Here is a 23,180-nt window from a genome sequence, read left to right on the forward strand (position 1 = left end):
GCACGTTGTGCCGTCTGGGCTCAGAGCGCCCATTTTCAGGCCTCACTGAAATTAAACCCAGGGCACGCGCCCCAGAGGTCGGTCTCCTTTCCCCAGGCCCTGCTTTAGCTGTTCTCCCTCCAGCCCAGGACCCCCTCCATGCTGCGGCTGCAGCTCCCACGTTGCTCCGAGCGGTTTGGGGGGCCGCAGCTGGGCACGGCAGCGCTCGCCCCGGGGCATCGGAGGGCGTGGGAACAGCGGGGAGCCAGCGCCGGACGCTGCTTGGCTCCACCAGCGCCTGCCTTTTCTCCGGGGCTGATGCCGCCTGCCTGCTTTGAAGGAGAGGGTGCACTGAGCATGGGAAACAGTGAGCATCTTGCTTTGGGTTTTCATCCCCCCCTCTCCCAGTCACGCATGTCTCTGGGCCTGCCCTATAGGCAGATGTATGGCGGATGCCCATATGCCAGATGTCCTGGGAGATCAAAGTTGCTGCTCACTGCATCCTCCGCTCACGCGTGCGCACCGCCCCCCCCCCCCGCGCCTCCCAAAAGACTTATAACTTATGCTCTCTATCTTCTGTCCAAGATATTTTCCTTCCCTTCCTTTGTTTGCTTTCCAAACCCCCTTTCGTCTTTGGCACTCCCTGCAGCTTGGGCCGCGCCAGCGGGGAAAGGCACCCTTTGCTCCCACCAACAGCATCTGGCAGCGGGGGGTGAGCGTGGGTTGCCTCGTGGGTTTTCTATCCCACTTCCCTGCCTCCAGGATTTGCTTCTTCTTGGAGTGGGATGTGAAGGGATCTGTCACCCTGGGGGGGGCTCTGCAGTACCCCCGCACCTCGCACCCCACCCCACGCAACTGAGAGGAGCTGAGGGGTGTTACAGATTCACATGGTGACCAGGAAAGCCCCCTCAGACATCCGCCTTTGTCCCCTGCAAATTTCTGCAGCCTGCTTAGCCCCTCATAGTCCTGTAGGGTTTTCCCAGTCTCAGCCTCTGGGGAAGCCCTGAGACCCTCAGAGATGCACCAGGGACCGAGAGCAATGCAATGCCTCTAGCACGTGGGCTGCTACACCCTCTGGCATGGAAAGGCTTTTTGATACTTCAGAGGTCTCCAAAGTGGGGTGCATGCAGGAGAAAACACCATTGGGGTGCAGGAAGAAAACACTGTTTGTACTATTAATAAATAAAATAATATTTATTTCATCTTTATCTCATCCTTTTTTAATTTCAAGTTTTGATATGTTTTATAATGTACATAATGGTAGTACAGTAGCACATGTATATAATTTATAAGTAAACATATATATTGAGGTTGTATGCCCCCCAATATATGTATTTACTTTTACCAATAGGGGTGCACAATCAAAAAAGTTTGGAGCCTGCTGGCCAAAATCACCAAGCAAAAGGTTAAAATCAAGGCAAAGGGGATGCCCGAATGCCGGCAAGTCACTCAGCAGTGTAGAGACCACTTTACATAAATAAAGCAGCCAAGCTTTGGTCAGCTCCATGGGTTTGCCTCTCTCCTCTGTTCCCCCACCGTTACCTAATGAGGGGTGAGGAGGCTTACGGGGACCTCAGGCCCAGAGCCAAAGTGAGCGCAAACCTCCCTGATAGGCGCTGCAGATAGGGGATTCCCATTGGGGACTGCATGGAGGGGGGGAAACATGCACTTTCCCCATCTTCCCACCGTGTCAGGTCTCCCCTCTACCTGAGCCGGTGGGTAATTCATAAGTTAAGCAGGCTCTTGCCCAGCTCTTCTTGCAGAAAGGTCATGGACTTTATTTTTTCCACCTGTATTTCAGAGAAACGCTGCGTCCCCAGCACATGGTGCAGCACAGCCGCCTCCAGCCTGGAGGGCGGACCCGCTCCTGCCAGCCATCGGATGGACAAGCACGTGCTGGTTAGCTATAGCTAACCTACGGTTATAGCTGCCGGCGCAGGGACACAGCGGGGTCAGTGCCCTCACACGCGGCTCCAGCCTGCTTTAGATGAAAGCAAAGCAGTAGCGGGTACGGCAGAGCTGTGGCTGCCACCAGGCACGACCGTGCCCCTCCTGCCTCCCTGATGGCTCGGGGCCATGGCGGTGCCCGGGGGGTCCCGGTGGGTGGCCAGCCCGTCTCTGCCGGGAGCATGAGGGGCTCTGGCCTGATGCTCTGGCCCAGGCGATGGACACCAGCCTGCTACCAGCCCACCATGGCAGCAAGGCGAGAGCCATCTCCAGCCCGGCTACCCCGCCAGGGCACGCAGCCGTCGCTTCCAGTCGTGTGTAGCTGGTGCCTAATGAAAAAGGGAAAGGCAAAATGAAAAAGGAATGATTAGTACAGAGCAATAAAACCGATCAGATGCAGGGAGATATGGTAGCAATATATTAAATAAGGAACAGAAAAAAAGCCAGATGGTTGCTCCAATTTACTTTACAACTCCAGATGACTTCACAAGAGGTCACTTGGTGGAACTGAAAGGCAAATGCTTCAGGTTGGATGAAAGCAAACACTTCGTGCCTGCTGACATAATGCATATGACGCTGAGGAATGTCCTGCTTCAGAATGGCATTGACATAGCTGGAGTAATAACATTTTTAACCGTTTTTAATAGGTTAGCACCTTTAATCTGCATTGAAGAAGCAGTTGCTATTACACTGGAATGAAAATTCCAAAATGCAAAGGTTTTAGAGCATGAGTGATGAAGTGCTCATGCTCTCAGTCAAGAACGGTTCCCCTGGACACAGCACAGCAGACCTTCCTCTGTGTGGTTTATTGCCCCAGGCAGGATGTGGATATCCTCAGTGTTAACAATTCTTGTGTGCTTGTTTCTAAAGTCCAGTGATGCTGTGGTCTCCAGACACCTTGTTGCTCCACCGGCATTTCTTCTAGGGACCATTTCTGTGCAGGGACTTCTCCCACTCCAACCAGCATTCACAGGGTAGCCAAGAGGCCTATCATGGTTGAGCCCCAGCCAGCAACTAAGCACCACGCAGCTGCTCTATCACTGCCCCTCCTCAGCTGGACAGGGGAGAGAAAATATAACAAAAGGCTTGTGGGTCAAGATAAGGACAGGGAGAGATCACTCAACCAATTACTGTCATGGGCAACACAGACTCAACTTGGGGAAAATTAACTTAATTTGTTGCCAATCAAACAAGAGTACAATAATGAGAAATAAAACCAAATCTTAAAACACCTTCCTCCCACCCCTCCCTTCTTCCCGGGCACAGCTTCACTCCCGGATTCACCACCTAGCCTCCCAGTGGCGCAGAGGGACGGGGAAATGGCGTTTACGGTCAGTTCATCGCACGTTGTCTCTGCCACTTCATCCTCTTCGGGGCAGGACTCCTCACACTCTTCCTCTGCTCCAGCGTGGGGTCCCTCCCACAGGAGACAGTCCTTCACGAACTTCTCCAATGTGGGTCCTTCCCACGGGCTGCAGTTCTTCAAGAACTGCTCCAGCGTGGGTCCCTTCCACAGGCTGCAGTCCTTCAGGAGCACACTACTCCAGCGTGGATCCCCCACGGGGTCACAAGTCCTGCCAGAAAAACCTGCTCTGTGGGCTCTTCTCCACAGATCCGCAGGTCCTGCCAGGAGCCTGCTCCAGCGCGGGGTTCCCACGGGGTCACAGCCTCCTTCAGGTACCCACCTGCTCTGGCGTGGGGTCCTCCCTGGGCTGCAAGTGGACATCTGCTCCCCCATGGACCTCCCTGGGCTGCAGGGGGACAGCCTGCCTCACCATGGTCTTCCCCACGGGCTGCAGGGGAATCTCTGCTCCGGCGCCTGGAGCACCTCCTCCCCTCCTTCTGCACTGACCTGGGGGTCTGCGGGGTTGTCTGTCTTACATGTTCTCACTCTTCTCTCTGACTGCAGTTTCCGTGCTACAGAAACTTTTTTCCCCCCTTCTTAAATCTGTTATCACAGAGGCACTACCACTGTCACTGATGGGCTCGGCCTTGGCCAGCAGCAGGTCTGTCTTGGAGCCGGCTGGCACTGGCTCTATCAGACATCGGGGAAGCTTCTAGCAGCTTCTCACAGAAGCCACCCCTGTAACCCCCCGCTACCAAACTGCAGGCATTGTGGCAGCCCTTGCCATCAACCCAAACTTCTCATCACTTTTTGTTCTCCCACCACATCATCCCTCTGGCAGTCTGGCAGGACTGCTGCTGCTCTGGAGCAGCACCCACTTAGCAAAGGCTGCACAGTGAACATGCTGGTTTTACATCCACGAATGCTGTGTACAGCTTTGGGGGAACAGGTATTGTATGAAGTTGCCCACATGCATTTTTAATCATCGCACCTGTGCCTTTGCACCATGAGTGTGCCATAGTAAGTGGATATAAATATGCCCGTACAGCCATGGGGACAGCTGCATATACTTTCATATGTTGTGCAGATGGTGTGTAGGTATCTTAGGTGTCTCATCTCCAGCATTTGTGGATCCAACAGTATGACCCCTCCAAGGTGTTGATTCATGGTGATCAGTACACAAATATGCAGGGAGTGTGGGACTGCTGGCTGTACATACAAGGCTGCCTGTCTAGGTAGCATTTAGACCTAAGTAAGTAAAGAGCATAACCATCAGAGAGTAAATGATTAAATAGTTGCTTTAGTGACCCAAGTTTAGCCTAGCATCAAAAAAATTATGTAATCCCAATAGGCACATCTAGTATGAAACTTTTTTAACCAGTATGTAAGTAATCTGTGGAGCTCATTGCAGGATATCTGAGAAGCCACCTGATTTCTTTATTTGAACAAGGAAATACCTCTGTGTTTAAGAGCAGCGTAAAACAGTACGCCAGTTCTAAGTGCTAAACTTCCCAGAGGTATCTTGAGCACCATGACTCTAAGCCAATCGCCAGCTGAAGTCAGCAGGGAATTTCTTTTTGTTATACAGACTATCATCAAGACCATTTTAGATTCTTGTGCCTTGAGACCAGAAACACTGCTGCTGGGCAGCCTTGGGATGGTGCATGCAGGTGAGTGTATTTTGGGAGCAGGGAACCAGGGAGGAGACCTGTGAGTGCAGGGGTGGGTGCTGCCAGCATGGCCAGGAAAGCAGTGTCTTTGCAGTCAGTGTGAGAGTGTGTGCATGCATGTGTCCCCATGGGGCAGTCGTGCCTAGACTGTCCTCTGCAGAAAGTTGAAATGGCGGTGATTGGGAGAGGAGCTGGGACTCACTGACTGGGTTGGTTTGTCCCCTGAAGATGCTGTAAATTCAGCTTCAGGATCCTGGAGGGTAGGGTGATACCTGCTTTGGAGGCACAAAGAGACATCCAGGCTGTCACTTGGTGCTGTGTTATGGATCCCTCTGGTGTGGGGAAGCACTGTCCTCAATAAGCCCTTTGTATCTCAGCGAGGGCTCTGCAGTCCTACCCCACAGAGCCCACGGGCGGTGGCAGGGGTGCCTGGGAAGTCACCCAGGCAGCGGGTGAAAGAAGCCTTCCAATTCCTGCTGTCCGAGCTCTGGTTAGTGATGCTATCATCTTCCTTTGAAGTGTTTGGAGCTGAGAGCAGAAGGGAGGCACAAGTGGCTGCACTTAAACTGTTTGACATCATGTGTGTGGGAAGAATACGCATAATTTCATTTTTAGACAGATTAATAATTTTCTTGTGCTCCCACTCAAGAGTTGCTTTGGGACTAACTTCTAGCATTTTGCTGCTGATAGTGAGGATCCCCCTCTTTCTGGAGCCCTGTGAGGGGAAAGCACCAGCCTTTCTCCAGAATTTGTTCCAAGAAGGTTTTGTCTGTGGTGGGTCCCCACTACAGGGTTGCTGTGACCACCTGGGTAAAAGTGACCTTTGCTGGGAGAAAGGTGTTACAATTGCAGGCAATGTTCCCAACGCAGCCAGGGAGAGGCTGTGCATGTGTGGATAAAAGAAGAGTTCTGCAAAAGATAACTGCCCCTCCAAATACCAGGAATACTTTGATGTGTCTCTCTCTCCCTTATATGCATTTAGTCCAGCAGGCAGGGCAAGCTAAGACAGTTGTTCCCTCCTCCTCCTCCTGTCCATTTCCAGCTAGACATCAAGATGCTGCCTCCATATTTGATACCCTGCAGCCATGGAGAGCATTGTGAAGCTGTAGATACTCAGGGGTGGCACCTCTATACCAGCAGCTACCTGCTAAGGGGAGGAGGCCGGCAGGTGGGGAGAGAAATGGCCCTGCTAATACACAGGGCTGAAGAACCCATACAGGCAGCCAGCATCGAGGAGAAAGCGTGAACTTCCTGCACGCCCTGCCACTGGTTTGAGAGGCAACAAGTCTTTTAGATCTTAGAGGTTCATGCTGTAAAGTCAAAGCCACTCAGAAACCAGTGATCTCTGTTAAAAGATGTCTAATGAAGAGCTTCATGTGAAAAATAACAAAGTTTCTGCTGCTGGCAGATGGTAGGATGAAATCCAGGATCCTGAACAGCTCCAGGGTTTGCAGTTGGTACTAGGCTGGGGATGTGCAGTCACTTGGTGTTTAGGTAGGGGATGTGTGGGCCACGGACTGTCTGGAAAAAGGAGCTGACCTCATGCAAACACTCTTGGACACAGGATGGGAAAGGGCCTTCAGAAATGCTGGGAGGGACCACCCTCAATAGTTTCACTATGCAGTCTCTCACAACACATCAGCCTTGAACTACCTAAAGTAATGTGGTAGCCTTGATTTCCACAGCTTTTGATTTCCATCATGTAACATGGGCTGGAAAACGACATTCTTTGGCACATTGTCAGTATGATTCTTAACCTGAGAATGCTCCCGTACAGATGTTTTTCTTGCTTTGTCTAAAGCCAAGCCAAAGAAGTGGTATGGGATGCTCTGAAAGAGATGCCTAGGAAGACAGATTTGGGGTTTCCCAGCCAGCTCTACTTTGGCTGAGAGCAGCAGGAACTTCCCAGCCCTGGAAGGGCATTCTTGTCAGGGCCTGTTCCCTGCAAACGTGTTTGAGAATGGGGATGGGGGCCCCCACCTGCCTCTCTGAGCTGCCTGTATCAAACAGCAAACATAGCCAAACTGTGCTGCAGTCTGTCTGGGCTCTTGCTCAGGGCTAAACACCTTTTGCCAAGTTGCTTTACTGCAGTCTCAAGTCTTTGCTCCCCAGAATAGTAGCTCAGAATTTACTCAACCAAGGAAAATTTTTTGCTTTGAATTTTCCTCTGGGGTAGTTTGCTTTTATTTCCAAGTTTTTCTGTTCTCCATTAACTGCAATTTCTTTGGAATTAAATAAATGGGTAATTTTGTCTTAATCTCCCAGACTATTTTAGGCACAGGCTGTGGGTCTATGGAGATGGCTCCAGTCTCATTGTACTGCATATGCTATTGGTCCATGTAGGGTATTACCTAACACTCTTCTTCTATTTTCCAACAGGGATGCATATTCTTCTGTTACTTATTTTCCAGTGCTTGCTAACATCAGCAGGTCAGGACAGGGGCATTCACCAAGCAAGGTAATCTCTTTCTGCCAGCTGGCTTCTGGCTGCATGCTGTGATCTGTGGCCTCTCTGGCCCATGAGCACCCAAAAGCCTGTAGCCGGGCTTTCATGGCAGGATTCACCCAAAAGCCAGATTCTCACTGCTAGCTTTTAACAAGGCTTGTCATGGAAAACACGGCTGTGCTTTCCTCTAAGAAAGACTGGCTCTCAGCAGGGAGCTGGGCACTTCAACAGCCTCCCTGCAGCACGCTCGCCCTGTCACTACCAGTTTTCTGATGGGTAGCACTCACCCTCTGACAGCCAGCTCAGAGCTTCCTTTCAGAAGTTATAGCTCTATCAACTGTTACTGGCTTAATAAAGACATCGAGGCCTCAGTTCTTGGTACTTTCTGGTTGTTTTCTTCTAGTCTTTCTCTCACCTTGACACTTGCACGCACCTCCAGGGATCATTCATACAGCATGTGTCTCTCTGATTAATGTTAATACCTCTCAGTGTGAAAACTAAGTACTAAAAAAGGGGTTGTGACTCAGATGTGCAGTAACATTTTAAGTCCTCTGTTGATCACTTAGTGTCAAACCCGCTCTTAAATTTTCCATTGCCAACTGTGCAGAACAAGTACAACATTATCTATTTCCCTAACTCCTTTTCCAGCACTAGACAGAACCAGCTCTGCACTCTCCATTAATCTGCACTGCTTGCCTCTCCCATCACAACTTAATTCTTTTACCTGAACCCTGATTTAATGCCTCCTTTGTTCCCTGTATTTGTCCAGTTTCTTAATGTGCTGATGTGGCTTAGGGGTTGTTTACTATACCCAACTGGAATATTTTGCATGCTTATACAAAGATGAATAAAGATCAATATCCTCATTGATTTGCCCTAGGTCATCAGGTAAATCAGTAAGAAAAAAAATTGTGCATCCTACTTCATTTGCTTAAATCAGCAGTACAGTTCAAATAATAAAGCAGTGCTGCAATGACGCTCCAGTAGGAACTCCAAAATCCAGCTAAAATGCTGCTTTTGTTTCACGTTTTACTTGTAAAAACCTGTGTACAAATGCTGAAGAGAAGCTTGGATGAAAACACAACAGGGTTGCTAACTACACCAGGTACACCTGGATGAGATATTCTGGTTTTCTCTGCATCTCTAAGGTAATAAAATTTGGTAACAGCCCCTATTACCTGGAATGAAGGACAAGGATGTTCCAGGTAATGCAGACATCATTTCTTGTCATCAATTTCTCTCATGTGGCTGTCCCCAGATTAAAATTAATCAGTGCCTCCTTCTAACACACTTGCAGTGAACTGCTGGTGCAGGAGGAAGCCCCTGTCACAGCTGACATGGTTCAAAGTAAGAGTGCCCGCCATTCTGCTAATAAACCAAGTCAGCATAAGCGCTTTTGTTGGCTTGTAGAGGAGAGGGTGTAGGGGGGTACAAACCCACTAGTCTCCGACTTCAGATGCGATATATGTAAAGCTCAGACCATTTTTAAGGACCTGCTTTGAATCACTGCGGCCCACGTGATTGACTAACTAAACACATTCTTGAGGCCACTAACTTTTCTATGCAAGTATGACAGTGGTTATTTCTTCCTCTTTCCTGCACAGGAAGATACAGGAGGAGATACAAAACTAACAAAGGAAAGCAACTCCAATATCTTCCACTATGAAGTCCACAGTCAGACAATTCACTAGTTATTATTTTGCTTTTCAAAAGCGTACAAGATCTGGATTTGTGAAGGTCTTGCTACCTTCATGACAGAATCAGACCATCAGATCCTGTACAGAGAATCCCTTTCTGTCACAGCCAAGCATGTTTATGTTATTGGTATCAGAGAAAGTCTTAGTAACTTTTAATACATTTTTTTTTTTTAGTGAATATAACCTACCTGAAGATAATGTTGTAATATGGCCCATCACTGTGGAGTGATGTACAACAGAGCCATCTGTCTCTTCTATGACCCCATCTCTAGCTTATTCTGTCTGTGACACTATCTATAAGCATTACCCCATTGCCTGTATCAGTTTTCCAAGGGCAACAGTAGCACTAGGACAACATAAAAGCTACACTTTCAAATTATGATGGCCAAATCTAGGCCATTCACTTCTTTAGAGATGATCTTACGATCCATTTGAAGTCTTTTCATCGGGCATTGGAGCAAATATTCATAGTGCACGTCACCTCCCAAAGACTAGTTACCTCCTCTTGTCTCACCCCTCAATATTTTATTTCCATATGCTGCACTCTATTTCAACATTTAGAGTTTGTTCCTAGCCCTAGTTATAGAGAAAATAATGACCCAACTGCGTAAGTTCAACTGCATTTTCAAAGCACTGGCAGATAGCCTACTGATGAGCTAGGAAAAAACCATCAGAAAGGACCAAAACAAATCTGTTCCAAAAAGGACTATTTGAATCAAGAAACAATACACTTAAGCATGCACATGAGAAGGCTTTTCCTTTACTAGAGTAGTGTTACAAAACCAGAGCCCAATGCTTAGTCAGGAAGCTTGATCACTGACAGTTGCAAAGATGAAAGCTGTAACCTGTAACAGTTATACAAAATCTAGAAAGAGTAGGACTTTAGTCCAGATACACTTATTATCCAGTCACAGAACCATGTATCAAAAAGCAAAGCACTAGAAGAATGAATACCGTAACCATCTGTGTGGAAAACAAAAACTGGTACCTAAATGCAACAGGAAAGAGCAGTAAAACAAAAACAACCCAACCTTGCCGAAGAATCTTACAAAGTAAGAGGAAATCAAAAGCACTTCTTCCAGAAACAGATTAAATAAGTTTGGATTCAGGATTTTCTTAGCAGTCATTCTCCATTTTAGAGAAATGAGGCAGTAAAAGGCTTATCTAGCATTTAGAGTCTACTCTAACATGAGGGCATGCACCTTAGCTTGAGAAGAAAGGGCCTCAGGTTAAAAAGACTGCATAAAGCAGTGTTACTGCAGCTCGGCAAGTATTCTTCATAGCACAATGTAAAATTTCTACCATTCCTGAATCGCTGCAATACTTGCAGAAGATTATTTCAAAACATATTCCAGCGGTAATTCATCAGTTTCTTATTTCCATGAAACAAGCTTCAGAATTGAGCACTAGATGAAGAGTCATGTATTCTGGCAGAGGCTTGTAGTATGGAAAGTCACCTCAAGAATTTTTCTGTCCTACACCATAAAATGTGGAGACAATACTAGTCATCACAGCAGAAGGAAAGGAGAAGTAAGCATTAGTAAAACTTAAGAGATTAGGTAAGGAATATAGTTATGCTACTGTTATTTAACTTAATAGTTACTCTAACAATAGAGAGAATAGTTGTAACAGAGTCAGTTGTTGTTCCTCAAGTCCTAAAATTTAATTACTACAGGGGTATGGTTTGGATCTCCTGAACAGAAGCAACAAACCTGTAACTGGAAATTGATTGTATTTGTTATATTTAAGTAGCGCAGTTATGTTACTCTCGTTCTCTCTTGTGAAAGAGGATTGAGGGAGCAAAACTACTGACCCATTTTTTAGGAAGAATGAAGCTCATCCTAGAGTCCTATTCAAGTGGCTTGCCTACAATTCAACGTTACTCAAGCAAATAGCTTGACGGTACTCCATGCACTTGAATTCTAGCTTCAGAGAACAGTTATTACACACAGCCCTCAAGTAGTAAGTCCTTATACACACAAGCCCACTTTTCAAAGGTTGCTGCCAATCCCCCAGAGAGAAGCTACAAAGAACTCCATACACACACGCATTTTTATTTTAATAAATAAAGTTTTACAGGCTCAGGCTTTTTTTTTTTTAAATCACATATACAGAACAGAGAAATGCCTGACCAAGTAACATGAATTAAACTACTAACCCTGGGAAGGAATGCATGCCCTCTGTAACACTGAAGACCTTAACTGAAAAGGGATTTCCCATCGGCAGCATAGTAATTTACTTCACAGATTAGACAACTTGAAAGACATGTGGCCAAAGCAAAGAGAGTGACCCTAAATGGACCACTTGTCTTTATAGAGCCACAACAGTGCAAGGAAAGCCAAGAGCCCAAATGCCTCCATTTTCTAGTGTCACTTTTGGATGAATATGTATGTCTTCACATCCTTTAAGCAATACATTCTAACCACAAGTAGAGAGGCTAAGCACAGCAGGTATGCAAAATTATTCCATTGAAGAACAGATACTGGATGACACGGTAATGTTATATTTCAAGATTTTAAACTAGCAGATGCTTTTGCATCCCCTTCAGTATGGCAGTGGAACAGATCCCACCTTCTCTCATAGAGGTTTAGTCCAAAAACTTCCTGTTGGCATTAGCACCAAAGAGAGCCACTCTGACTTCTGGCATCATCTGTTGAGAAAGAGTACATCAGTTAAATGCAACGGGCAATACAATTGCTGTACAATCCTGATTGCAGGCACTGTGTGATAGCTAGGCTAGGCTTCAAAATTAACAAGTCAATTCAATAGTTTTCTGAAGCCTCTACCTGATCACACATTGCCTGCTACTCTATAGACTTAAAGGATTGCCTGTACTGCAGCATAAGAGATGCCAGTGCTAGTTTTTTTCCACTAGGGTATAACAGGTCTCAGCCAAAGTTTCTAGTGCTTGAGCTAGCTTGAGTAATTCAAGTTAGCCTCAGCATTTCAACATCTTGACTGCAGTGTAGTCATAACAAGTCTTTCACTATCATAATTTCTAGGGTTTTATGTTCATGTTTAATTCAAAAGGGATCACTCCGGGGAAAGCCATGTTTGTTGTAGAGAACCACAAACAGTAGGCAATTTGCTTCTCTCAATTCAAAAATAACTTCTTCCTTGTCATCCACGTTGAAATCTAATCCCACACATTATTGTGACACATTGAAAATACTAGGATTTAATTACCAGACAAAACTAGTTAATTATATCTTGTTCACCTTGGCTGTTAGAGAAACTCACCTGCTGGGCTACAAGGTCCAGACGACTTTCCAGGGTATTGGAAACCTTAATTTTACCATCACTATTATAGATTTCAACACCTCCAGCACTAGAAAGGGGGGAAAAAAAAAAAAATAAAAAAAATTTGTGAAATCCACAGGACATCTCAAAGTCAGAATGTGGCAGAGATACTATCCCAAATCAGCGCTTATAGGCAGGTCAGATACGTAGATAAGATTTTTATTTTTTAAAAAAACAAAATGTTTTTGATCATGTCTTAATAGGAATCAGCACAAAGTGATCCACTGAAGCAGCAGTGCAAAGCGTCTTTGCAATTATCAGATTTATACCACAGCTACATACAAGGGTCCTCATTACATGATCTAAATGCAAGGGGAACTATGAAATTTGTCACTTCAGAACAGCTTCAGACTCTGTATTTTATTACTAATAGACAGCTTTCAGATTTTGAGAACTGAGGAAGAGTGCTAAAAGTGTTGTTTGTTGGCCCATACATAAAGATCACTGACTGTCAGAATAAACAGCTTTGTGACATGTTCTTTATCATACTACATGGAAATAGAGCCTTGCAGACATAACAGACACACCTCCCCCCCATCAAGCGATTATCCTGCAGCACCGTATGACTCAATTTGCTTTGTCTTGAGATAGAAAGCATAGCTACATCCGTATTCTCTCTCTTTAAAAAAAACAATGGTTCAGTTTCTACATACAGTTATTCTCTACTTCAGTACTGTGAATCAGGCTGCAGGTTGCACAAAACTTTTATTAACATTTTTGATAGAGACAGTGCTTGTCTGGAGGAAGCTGCAGAGTCTGTGCTTAATTAACACAAAGAAGTGCCAAATTCCACTAGAACACCAGCAGACACACTGTGAGGATATTCCATACATAATTTTCTGAGACTGTTCTAGTAGGAGCTGTGACTTGAAAAGTTGCATTAAGTTAGTGCTCTGTACAAAAGACTCCTATTTTCCTTACATTTCCTCTGGCAGGAAGTTGTCTTGGTCAATGTGAACATCCACATTGCTTTTTGTGGCATTTTTGTAGATGGGAATGCTTTTCTGTACAGCAGTCTAGGATACAAGAAAAAACTCCAATTAGCATTGACAAATGCTAGTGCGCCACTTGAGTTTGGTCACTTAATCATTTGTAGTAATAAAATGAAGGGATTAAGGCCTTTTTCTTTTTTTTTAATTAAGCAAATGTATTCCAGTGTGACTTTTGAGCCAAAACCAATTATTATTCTTAATATTGTAGCAATGTCTAAAATTTCCTAGGTAATATCCAAGCAAGCAAATGATCCCAACTTGAAAAGCATATTTGCTCTCTTGCATTGTATCTGCAGCAGAAGTGCAGCAAGTAAAGCTTGTTTTCATGTCACACAGATGGGATCCGAACAGCAAGTATTTGCAGTCAGGTCCCAGCCTTCATGAGCAGGATACTGGTCAAACTATTCTAGGTGTCTTACCTTAACCATAGGGAGATCCTGTTTCCTGCAGCGAACAACTATTTTGGGCTCAAGCAGCTGGTAGAATCCCTGCACAAGATAACCATTACAGTATCAGAAAGTCAACATTTCAATTGTCTTAGAATTATTTAGCCCCAAGAAAAGAAAGGAGCTGATCAATTTGAAAACCTAAGCCTGACAATATTAGCTTCTTCAGTTCTTTGCTTGCGAGTTCACCTCATGCAGACATTCTGAGAGGACAGCACCAATATTTGGGAAAGAGCCTACAACTATGGATCATGTGTTTCTTTGTTAGCTTCAAGTTTGGAACTCAAGTGCAACTAAACATATGTATCATAGGATTGAGTTGCCCAGACAATGTACATGTATACATAAGGATCACTGCTGTCTAAGTAGACTGAGCATGCAGCCAAGCTGACATTCTCCAATGCAGCTCTTCAAGAAGACATGCAATAGTTTCAGGTGCCTGTTCTAATAACCCCTGCCTTGCAGTTCCTGTAGCAATACATGAGAACAGAACAGAATAGAACAGAACAGGTTCACTTCCAGTTGGAAGACACCTACAATGATCATCTAGTCCCACTGTGAGTACTGATGAGCACAGATCCCTCACTGGATCAAATGTAATGAGCCAAGACAGACGTGGCCAGCTTGCAAGAGTGAGACAGGTTTGTTTGATGTACAGCAATACCAGACCTAAGTGTGACAAAGAAAAAACACTGAATTGGAAGCACAAGCTGGTAGGAAACACTGTTAAGAAAACTCTGCCATCAAACTGCGGACAGGAGAGTTCGTGGCTGGCTTCTGTGAGTTTATAGTAACGGGACCGATTCATACCAGGAGGTGGCACTAGTGGTCGCACGACTGACCCTGGCCAGTGCTGATGGGATTTTTAGCAGTTAATTTCTGGAGCTTCAGGATGGTATTCTAGGTAAGCAAAGCTTCGATTTCTGCTTTGTATTTCAGTTACAGACCCATGCCATACTACAGTAAATTTGTCAAAGCCAGGACTTATACGTCAAATGCCAAAAGGATTTTAAAAGCGGGTAACTATTGACTTTGAGGTTTGGAGAAACAGCTTTTGCCAAAGGTGCATTTGATCCAACTAATTACTACAGAAGTTTAAAGTCTGCATCCTAAACGTGCATGTTACAATGTATATGTGCCCATCTGCAATTGTTCTCATAATGGAACTGCTGCTTGGTACACCAGGTTTTACACCTCAAAATAAGCTGCAACCTTATCTGTTCAGAATCCAAGATTGAAAGATATAGCAGAAGTGATGTTTAAAATTCAAAGATCACCCAGCAACATTTGATCTAGACTCCAATACAACCGTAACTTCCAGTGGGTTACTTTTGAAGACAGACACCTAGGAGGATAGGGCTGTGATCACCTATTTGTTACAATTTAAATATTTACCTGTAGAACTAGTCCATCCAGCAGTGTCTGGTACCTGGCAGTATCCTTCACCACCTTGGCAAGTCTCTGCTTGGCCTCATTCAGCAAATCCTACATTCAGAAGAAATCAGATCAGCAGAGCCCATCTGTCTGGCATTTGGTTTCATGCCTACCAACTTTCTGTACTCCTATTATAGCTATCACACCCTGCCAACACGTAAATGTACACTCCAGCTGGTGTTCATCCAAGCTAGACCTTCATCTCTGTGCATGGCACAATATCCTTCCCAAACAGTTCCCTTCTCCCTGCCCTGATCTGAACCCATTATAACCTGACAATAATTCCTTTTTCATGAAAAAGGGCGACCTCAGTAGTAAAAGGATAGTAGTTATAATATTAATTCAGAGAGAGAAACTAAATATGTTGTAAATCATTGCCTAATGCAAACTAATAAAGTTCTCCAAATAACATTTCTTCAGCTTTGTGGTCAAGCAAAGAAATTTAATCTATCTTTTTATCAAATAACATTCAGGTTAGGTATTTTATAATTGTAAGTAAATGCAAGTCAAAATTTAGAAGTGTGAGCTTATTTTTAATTTGAAGTAACTTGTTTTGATTATCTTTATTCAGCAAATCGGTATCAGATGGGATTGAATTTTTGAGAAATTTGAGTCAATTCAAACACAGCTCCTAGAACTGAACTGTCATAATTACTTCATATAAAGAAATTGTATGATTTGGTATAAACCTTTCTTTACTGTCCTGCCTCACAGTGTTTAAAACAGTGCACGTTAACACAATCAGTACTAGGACACAAAACTATCGCAATTTAACGTCATGGTCAAACCTAGTTACACTGTCCACCCTAGAGTAACATAGCATTTCTGGGACTGCTCATCTCTCTTGCTCTGCTCATGAAAGAGGCCAAAGGGAAAAAGGGCTAGCAGCATGTGACTTTAAATGTTTTAAAATGAGGAAGAGTGTTACGCATTACTCAGAAGCATGAGGTTGAGTCAGCTGATAAATGAGGAAGAGATTACCCAGCAGAGACTATCACAATAGAGTTAGTTCTTTAGCCACCCACCTTCCTCCTCTCTGTGAATATAACCTAAAGTCTGAAACTAGGTTTAAAGAATCAATAAACTGGTGATTTTCTTCTGCTAACTCCCTTTTTTCACAGTAACCTCAACTTTAACATTATCTTTAACTTTTATTTTTGACTTCTACAGGTCTCGCAGCTTTTCCAATAGCTCAACAGCACCATCTAGCAGAGTATGGAACACAAACTGCCTCCGAGACGGAGTAAAAGATAAAAGGAAACCTGCAAGCTGTATAATGAGCAGAATGACAATACACTACACGTGGTGTAAGGTAAACATAGTAAGCCTGCACTAAGACTAAACGTAGCCTGCTCTGATAAATGATCACTCACCCTATACGTCAACACACAGACTGGTCACCTACTAGAACAAGAAGCAAACCTTTTCATATACTGGGGGCCACTAAAGGAGACAGAAAAGCCCAGTTAGCGGTGTTTTAAGCCTACTTGCTTAAGCCATAACAGCTATAATGCATAAATGTTGCTTCAGGCAAACAGAACTTCAAAGTTCTACCAAGCGTGCAAGACAGAGTTCCTGCTCTTTAAAGAAGTAAGCTATTGTCCAAATAATAGATACAATGTTGCCTGCAATGTTCCTGGCAGAGAACAGTATTTCCCTAAAAGAGCAGGTAATAGAAACTGTGAAAATGAGCTAAAGCAGATTAGCGAAGCTGGATTAAATCCTTAATGACTTTTCAGAGCAGCTGGGAAAGCCATTTTTGTATGTTGAAGCAAATGTCACTCAATCACAAATCATATTTTTCTTTATAGAATGGTTAAGAACATTTCCTAACAGATGGTAGAAATAGAACCTCTGTGTCTTTACCATAGAGATACTCACTGCAATAAGGTCATCCCTTGCCTTGAGGACCTTCAGTCTTGCTTGATTCATCAGGTTGGACATCTGACTGCAAGTTGCACGATAAAGTTGAATCAATCCATCAGACTTTGACAGAAGAACTGCAACATTTAACTGTACACTTTACATTTAAAGATAACAATACTACAACTTTTAATAACAAAGCCTGTTCACCTGTTTGAATCTGTTTCTGAACTTGCCCAAATGATTACAATGCAGAACTCTGTCCTTCAGTAAAGACCCACCAAAGCTAAACCTGACATGATCATTTGTCCCAGAGTAACAGACCAGGGTACAGTTCTAGACATTAACTACATAAATACAAAAGATTCTTTCACCACACTTATTAACAGCTATACTATTGTAGCTCACCTTCAATAATTTCTCCTCAGGAGAAACTAGAAACTCATAATTAGAACTAAATATATTGGCTAAAATTTGCCTATTTGCCAGGGAAAAACAGTTTTGTATAAAATTAGCAATAAAATGAAAGCTCGGGCTCTTAAGTCAGCCATCTAACCTAAGCAACTTACATTTTCTTTTGCTGTTCAATTTGTTTCTCCTTCTTTTCATAATACTCCATGATTTTCAGCCTCTGTGTCTGAACAAGGCGACCCTTCTCAATGTTGAATTCTTCTTCTGCCTACAGTAAAAATCAAATAACTGAAGTGGAAATTGATTCCATGGGCTGAAAAAAACAGAATCAAAATGAAACAGCCATCCTTTCAGAGCACCTTCATAGATAAGCTAGGATGATACAGTTTATGGTTCCATATAAACAAAACATTTCAACCAGTACTCAAGTCAAAGGGAGTTCAGGATGTGTTCTGCTGAACTAGAACCTTGCTAACTAAGATACAGCTTATTTTATCAATTGACTGACACGTTTCCTTGCAGTATTTATTCCTCAGGCACAAAATTACCAAATGTATATATTACATACTGTTAAGCAAAACTCATTTTATCTGAGCTTCATGTCTGATTTGTTTCTGTAGAATTGGTCTCTTTTCTAGCTACAGGAGATTCTACCTAAAACAAGCTACCCAGCCCTCAGTGTCCACAAACTTCATTACTTTAAGTAATTCTTACACAAGGAGAGTGACAGTATAGCTATTACTTTTTTATAAAGACAAGCCAGACAGCATGTGAAAACACATGGCAAATTTTCCTATTTATACCCGAGAATCCAATCTCAACTCCTGACTTCCGTTTGCAGATCATCAGGAATACCTGCTTTAGTACTGATTAAATATTTGTGTAGATCTAAATGTTTAAGGCGGATTAAATATTAATAGTAATACATATGCCAAGTCCAATACCAACAAGACATTTTAGTATTGGTATAAGGCAGATTGTTAGGGTTGTAAGGCACCATTAATCCTTCTTTAGTAAACATCTATATTCTATCACCAGGTTAATATTAAACTCAATCTCTTGTGGCTTAACATAACTGAAGAATTCTGCAAGTAATTCAGCTCATACCTTGAACATAAATTTATGTTTTAGTTCCCCAGGATACCTACTAAATCACATCTAGAATTTAGTCTGCAGGTGGCTACACAGGTTTAGGTACAGTTATGAACCTGCTTACAAACAAATTTTCACCAACATAATTCAACCAGTTTAACTTTCATCTTTTATCATTTTGGTACATGTATGAATGCTTGTGCAAGATTACTAGCATTAATGCTTTCATTTACTACTAATGTTTCTGCCCGACACGCTATGGAAGTCAAGCAAAAATTAAAGATTAAACCTTGTGGTAATAGCTGGTTATGACAAACCTTAGCAGAACTCATAATTATGCAGAGAACTCCTTTAATCCTCAGTGATGTCAAGTTATGTATAGGAGGAAGGGGAAGGTGTTCCACTTAATCCAGTCTATTCACATTACCACTCAGCTCTCCTGATTGCTTAAAAAAACATGAGTGAATTTGCATATAAATAAATTTATATTTAAGAACCACTAAGAAAACTTTGACCAAAAAATAGCTCTGACTTGTTTTCATTTGTCAAAAGCTAACCAATATTAACCTTACGGTAGCATAATTTTTTGCTATGTAATAACTAAACGTGAAGTAAGCTGTAGCTTGCAAAAGTGTTCTAGGGCTGCTCTGACTGCAGCTATCAAAACAGGATGTCAGATGCAGTTTTCCTTTTGCACTTACTGACATTGAACTTCCATTTTTACCTTTGCATCTATTTCTTCAGCCTTTTCATTGGCTTCCTGCTCAATGAAAGCCATCATATGCTTGATCTGTAACAAGAGAGAGAAAAGAAAATATTTTCTGTTGGAAAGGACTTTGAGAGAAGGATGTATATAGTCCTCCTTTGTACAGTAGGCCCCTCCATATCCATTTACTAATTCATATAACATTGTTTTTCAAGGAAATTAAATTGAGCATACAGGTCAAAGAGTCAGTTCATCTTAACACAGATTACAAGAAAATTAATTTTTTTTCCCAAATAATTCTATATAATGCTGCTTCACTGGCTGTCATTAGAAGAATATACTTCAGGTATGCAACTATACAAAAAAAACCAAAACACCCCAACCTAAAATTAAATTTGTATAAATGTGAGACTGTGTATTTTCATTCTTCACTAGTGAGAACAACATTTCCGCTCCCCCCCCCCCGCCAGCCCTGCCCCAGGATTCATAAAAAAAATGAAATAAATCCTCACACAGTAAAACAGCCTGTTTGTTATGACATTTACATGAAAGATAGAAGATTAACATAGAGTCCCTGCTCTACATCAGGTATGGATGGCATCTGAATGAACGTGGGCCTTCCACACTAGAAGTGAAGCAAAGCAAAGGGCAACTGACGACTCTGGTCAGATCTGTACAACCATAAGTTCCTTTACACACCTAAGAAATCTTTCTTGAAAAAAAGTAATAAATTCTGTAAAGACTTACAAGGTAATTAAAAAAATGCAGCTATATGGTTCAACTCAAAATGACTTTATAAAGTAGTTGCATGTTAGTTTGGAGGAACTGGGGAAGACGACGGAGATAGCAGCGCTAGTTGATCAAGACCACATCAAGTATATCACATGCTGCTTTAGGACCTGGTATGCACTAATATATTCTACTTGAAGAACCTTTTTTACACCACCTCAAAACACTGTAAAGCACAGATCCAACAGCTTAAAGACAAGGAAAGCAATTATACTGAGTTCTGCTTATTTATCACATGCCTTTCTGTGACCAGGCCTAAGTTTAGGCTCACACTTGGGGCAGACCGTAAGCGACTCATGCCCAGCCAGACTGCAACTTTAAACAGGTATAGCCATTTCCAAGGGCAGATGGAGCGGACCGTACAGTTGAGCAGACTATAAAAACCTACTGACTTTTTGCTTGTGCTTAGTGACAAGACACATTTTGCAGACAAGCTGGTCTGAATAAACTTGTACGAAAGACTCTATTTATATAATCTCATATTAAAGTGAAATATTTTAAAGAGATAAGAAAGGTGCCAACATGAAAACTGAGCCAATGTGCAGAACAGCACTATGCCCATATAGGTGAAAAAACAGAAGTGAACAGACAAGTGGAAGATTTTAAGCATGTGCAGTGGAAGAAGTGAACAATAATATCTACATCCTCAAAATCAAATCAGCAATTTTTCTTTCAATTCCAGTTTGCAACACTTTCAAGCACATGTCCATCTATAGCGTCAGTTTCCAACCCTGCTCGCCTAATGAGATGACTGGTTAAACCAAGCTTTAGATCTACCTGCATTTCAGAAAGGACAAGAGAGACATATAAAATAAGGAAATTATTTTGCTGAAAAGTCTATTGTTGAAGGAGACCAAGAACTCTGTATAGCAGTAGTAACCCTTACATTACTGAGTCACTTCCTCCAGTTTGGTTTAGTTTCTGAATTTTGGGAAAGTACTTTAAACACTTCCAGGTGTTCAAAAAACGTCCTCTGCATAATGAAGAGGAATAAGATGGAAGCAAGCTAATACAGCATCTATTTCCCCTAGTCTGGTAAGACTGAACAGTGTTATTGCCTTCAAAAACTGTTGTAGGAAATTCCTTTTTGCTTTTCCTAGAAATGAAAAGAGATCCTAAGTGAGACTTTCACATCTATAAATAGGAGTAGTTTTAATAACACTGACAAAAATATATGTTTTTAAATGAGATTAATTTTAAATGAAGTTAATAACTTTAGCATAGTAGATTTCCTATAGAAAGGAAGAGAGGGTTTTTCCCATCAGTAGTAGTGTGATTATCCTTTCCATGGGAAGTTCTAGATGTTAGACTGGCTTCACTAGCAATGGGAAAAATTCTTAATTAGAGATGATTTTCAAAGTTAAGATTACTGAAAGCGCCATGGCAAGTAGTCAAGGGTTCAGAGGACCAGTTGGCAAGTCCATTCCAGATTCATACACATGCAGAACTGTTGTGCCATCCGCAGCATTCTTTTTTCAGTTAACAGGATCACCCTAGACTCAGGAGCGTAAAACAATGACAGGGAAGTTGCAGATGTGAAATGCTATTAGCATTACATGTTTAGTTTATCAACGGATCCTGAACTAACCTTTGAAGTTCAGGTCCATGGCGGCTGAGCAAGACCAACCCAATGTCAGCTTTATTTTTATTATCTTCATGGAAGAGGCAGGAAAAAACAAACAAGCTTTGTGGATAAAAGGCGACAGAATGTAATGTTACAATCTCCCTTTCAGAGAAAGTCAACCTACTGATTTTACTTTCAATGTGATGCTTCCTTGCCAAGAGACTATGTTTACTGAATGAGAAAGTGAGACATGAAGCACTTATGAAGCAAAGGACAAAAGGAACTTGGCCGATCTGCTCATCACCTGTAGGAAACTCCACAGACCAGTGCCGACTGGATCCATGCAGTCTTTAACATGGCACGCCATTTTCAACCCAGCTCAAAGCAGCTTTTTTAGGCAAGGGCATTGTTTACCGTCAATAAGGACAAAGTGTCCTGCCTCAGGAGGAAGTATCCACAGTCAGACTTCAGGGTTGTAAGTTTCCATTGCAAGAGAAGCCCAGGTTGCACTACTCTGCTTAGGATATAAACATGAAAAAGGCATTCGAGAATGCTGAATTGCCTACCCAAATGCTAAGTTACAGCTAATTAGATGTAGTGTAGCTGTAAGAAAAAAACAGATGGAAAGTCTTTAGAGAGCAACATCTAAAAAGACAGTACTTATCTAGGGCAATGTATTTATCTGCCTTAAAGTGCAATTAAACACGGTAGATAGCATAAAGGCTACTTACAATCCCTTTCATTATAATCTGGCAGAGCGTGTCATCAAAATGCTTCAGCAAAGTTCCCCAAACGGTGGCCAATCAATCCCACCAGGGAAAAATTCACTTTCTTCAGAAACTTCTTTCTCACTAAGATTCCCAGAGAAGATCTTACCCCTTCACCAACCCTTGCTTTCACAGGAGACCGCTACTCTTCCACCCCCGGAGCAGGAGACCCTATTCCACAACCAAAACGTGGATCAGCCGCAGCTGGATGCAGCCGCTTCTGCTGTTGCAGGGTTCAGAGCTGTCACCATCCCTCCCCCTCCGACCGGCCTTTTACCAGACAAATGGCCCTTCAGCTCAGGCACACCCGAGCCCCACACCTGGCACGGCTTCAGGGCAAGGAAGCGGCAAGGAGGCTGCCTCGGCCGCCCCGGCCCAGCCCTGGGTGCCCCTCTCCTCACGCTGGGTCCGTCCCGTCAGCTCCCGGGTCCCGGCCCCGGCCGGGCCGAGCGCAGTGTGGAGGAGGAGGCGGCGGACCTGGCAGCGGCCGCCGCGCTGCCCGCTCCGGGGCCGCAGGACGGCGTTCGGGCTGGGGCCCGCGGCCCTACCTGCTTCTGGACGTCGGCATCGCTGAGCGCCATGGCGGCGGCGTTGGCGGCGGCGGCGGGGCTCGGTGGAAGGCGGCTGGGGCCGTCGGCGACCGCGAGTGGAATCAAATCCGGTTCGGGTCACAGCTGGTGCTGCTGCCGCTGTGTCACGCCGCCCCGCCCACTTGCTCCTCCGGGCCAATAG

General features: G+C 43.6%; 1 protein-coding gene across 1 annotated transcript; it reads right to left on the reverse strand.

Moving 5' to 3' along the window:
• Nucleotides 1–11,118: 11,118 nt before the first annotated feature.
• ATP6V1E1 (ATPase H+ transporting V1 subunit E1) lies at nucleotides 11,119–23,148 on the reverse strand. The gene is made up of 9 exons (XM_030041358.2): nucleotides 22,997–23,148; nucleotides 19,347–19,412; nucleotides 17,689–17,798; nucleotides 17,138–17,204; nucleotides 15,218–15,307; nucleotides 13,796–13,864; nucleotides 13,306–13,400; nucleotides 12,325–12,412; nucleotides 11,119–11,734 (listed from the first exon to the last, which is right to left on the reverse strand). Exons 1-9 carry the CDS (start codon nucleotides 23,027–23,029, stop codon nucleotides 11,672–11,674), a joined length of 681 nt encoding a protein of 226 aa, XP_029897218.1. The 5' UTR covers nucleotides 23,030–23,148; the 3' UTR covers nucleotides 11,119–11,671.
• Between the last annotated feature and the right edge of the window lie 32 nt (nucleotides 23,149–23,180).

Source organism: Aquila chrysaetos, chromosome 17 (genome assembly GCF_900496995.4).
Source record: "Aquila chrysaetos chrysaetos chromosome 17, bAquChr1.4, whole genome shotgun sequence".
Taxonomy (NCBI): Eukaryota; Metazoa; Chordata; class Aves; order Accipitriformes; family Accipitridae; genus Aquila; species Aquila chrysaetos.

Excerpts from the sequence above, each read along its gene's own strand:
- ATP6V1E1 (XM_030041358.2), bottom strand. The coding sequence starts at position 23,029 with ATGGCGCTCAGCGATGCCGACGTCCAGAAGCAG. Across the intron at positions 19,413-22,996 it reads ATGCCGACGTCCAGAAGCAG|ATCAAGCATATGATGGCTTT; the intron begins GTAGGGCCGCGG and ends CTCTTGTTACAG. Across the intron at positions 13,401-13,795 it reads AGGATCTCCCTATGGTTAAG|ACTGCTGTACAGAAAAGCAT; the intron begins GTAAGACACCTA and ends CTTGTATCCTAG.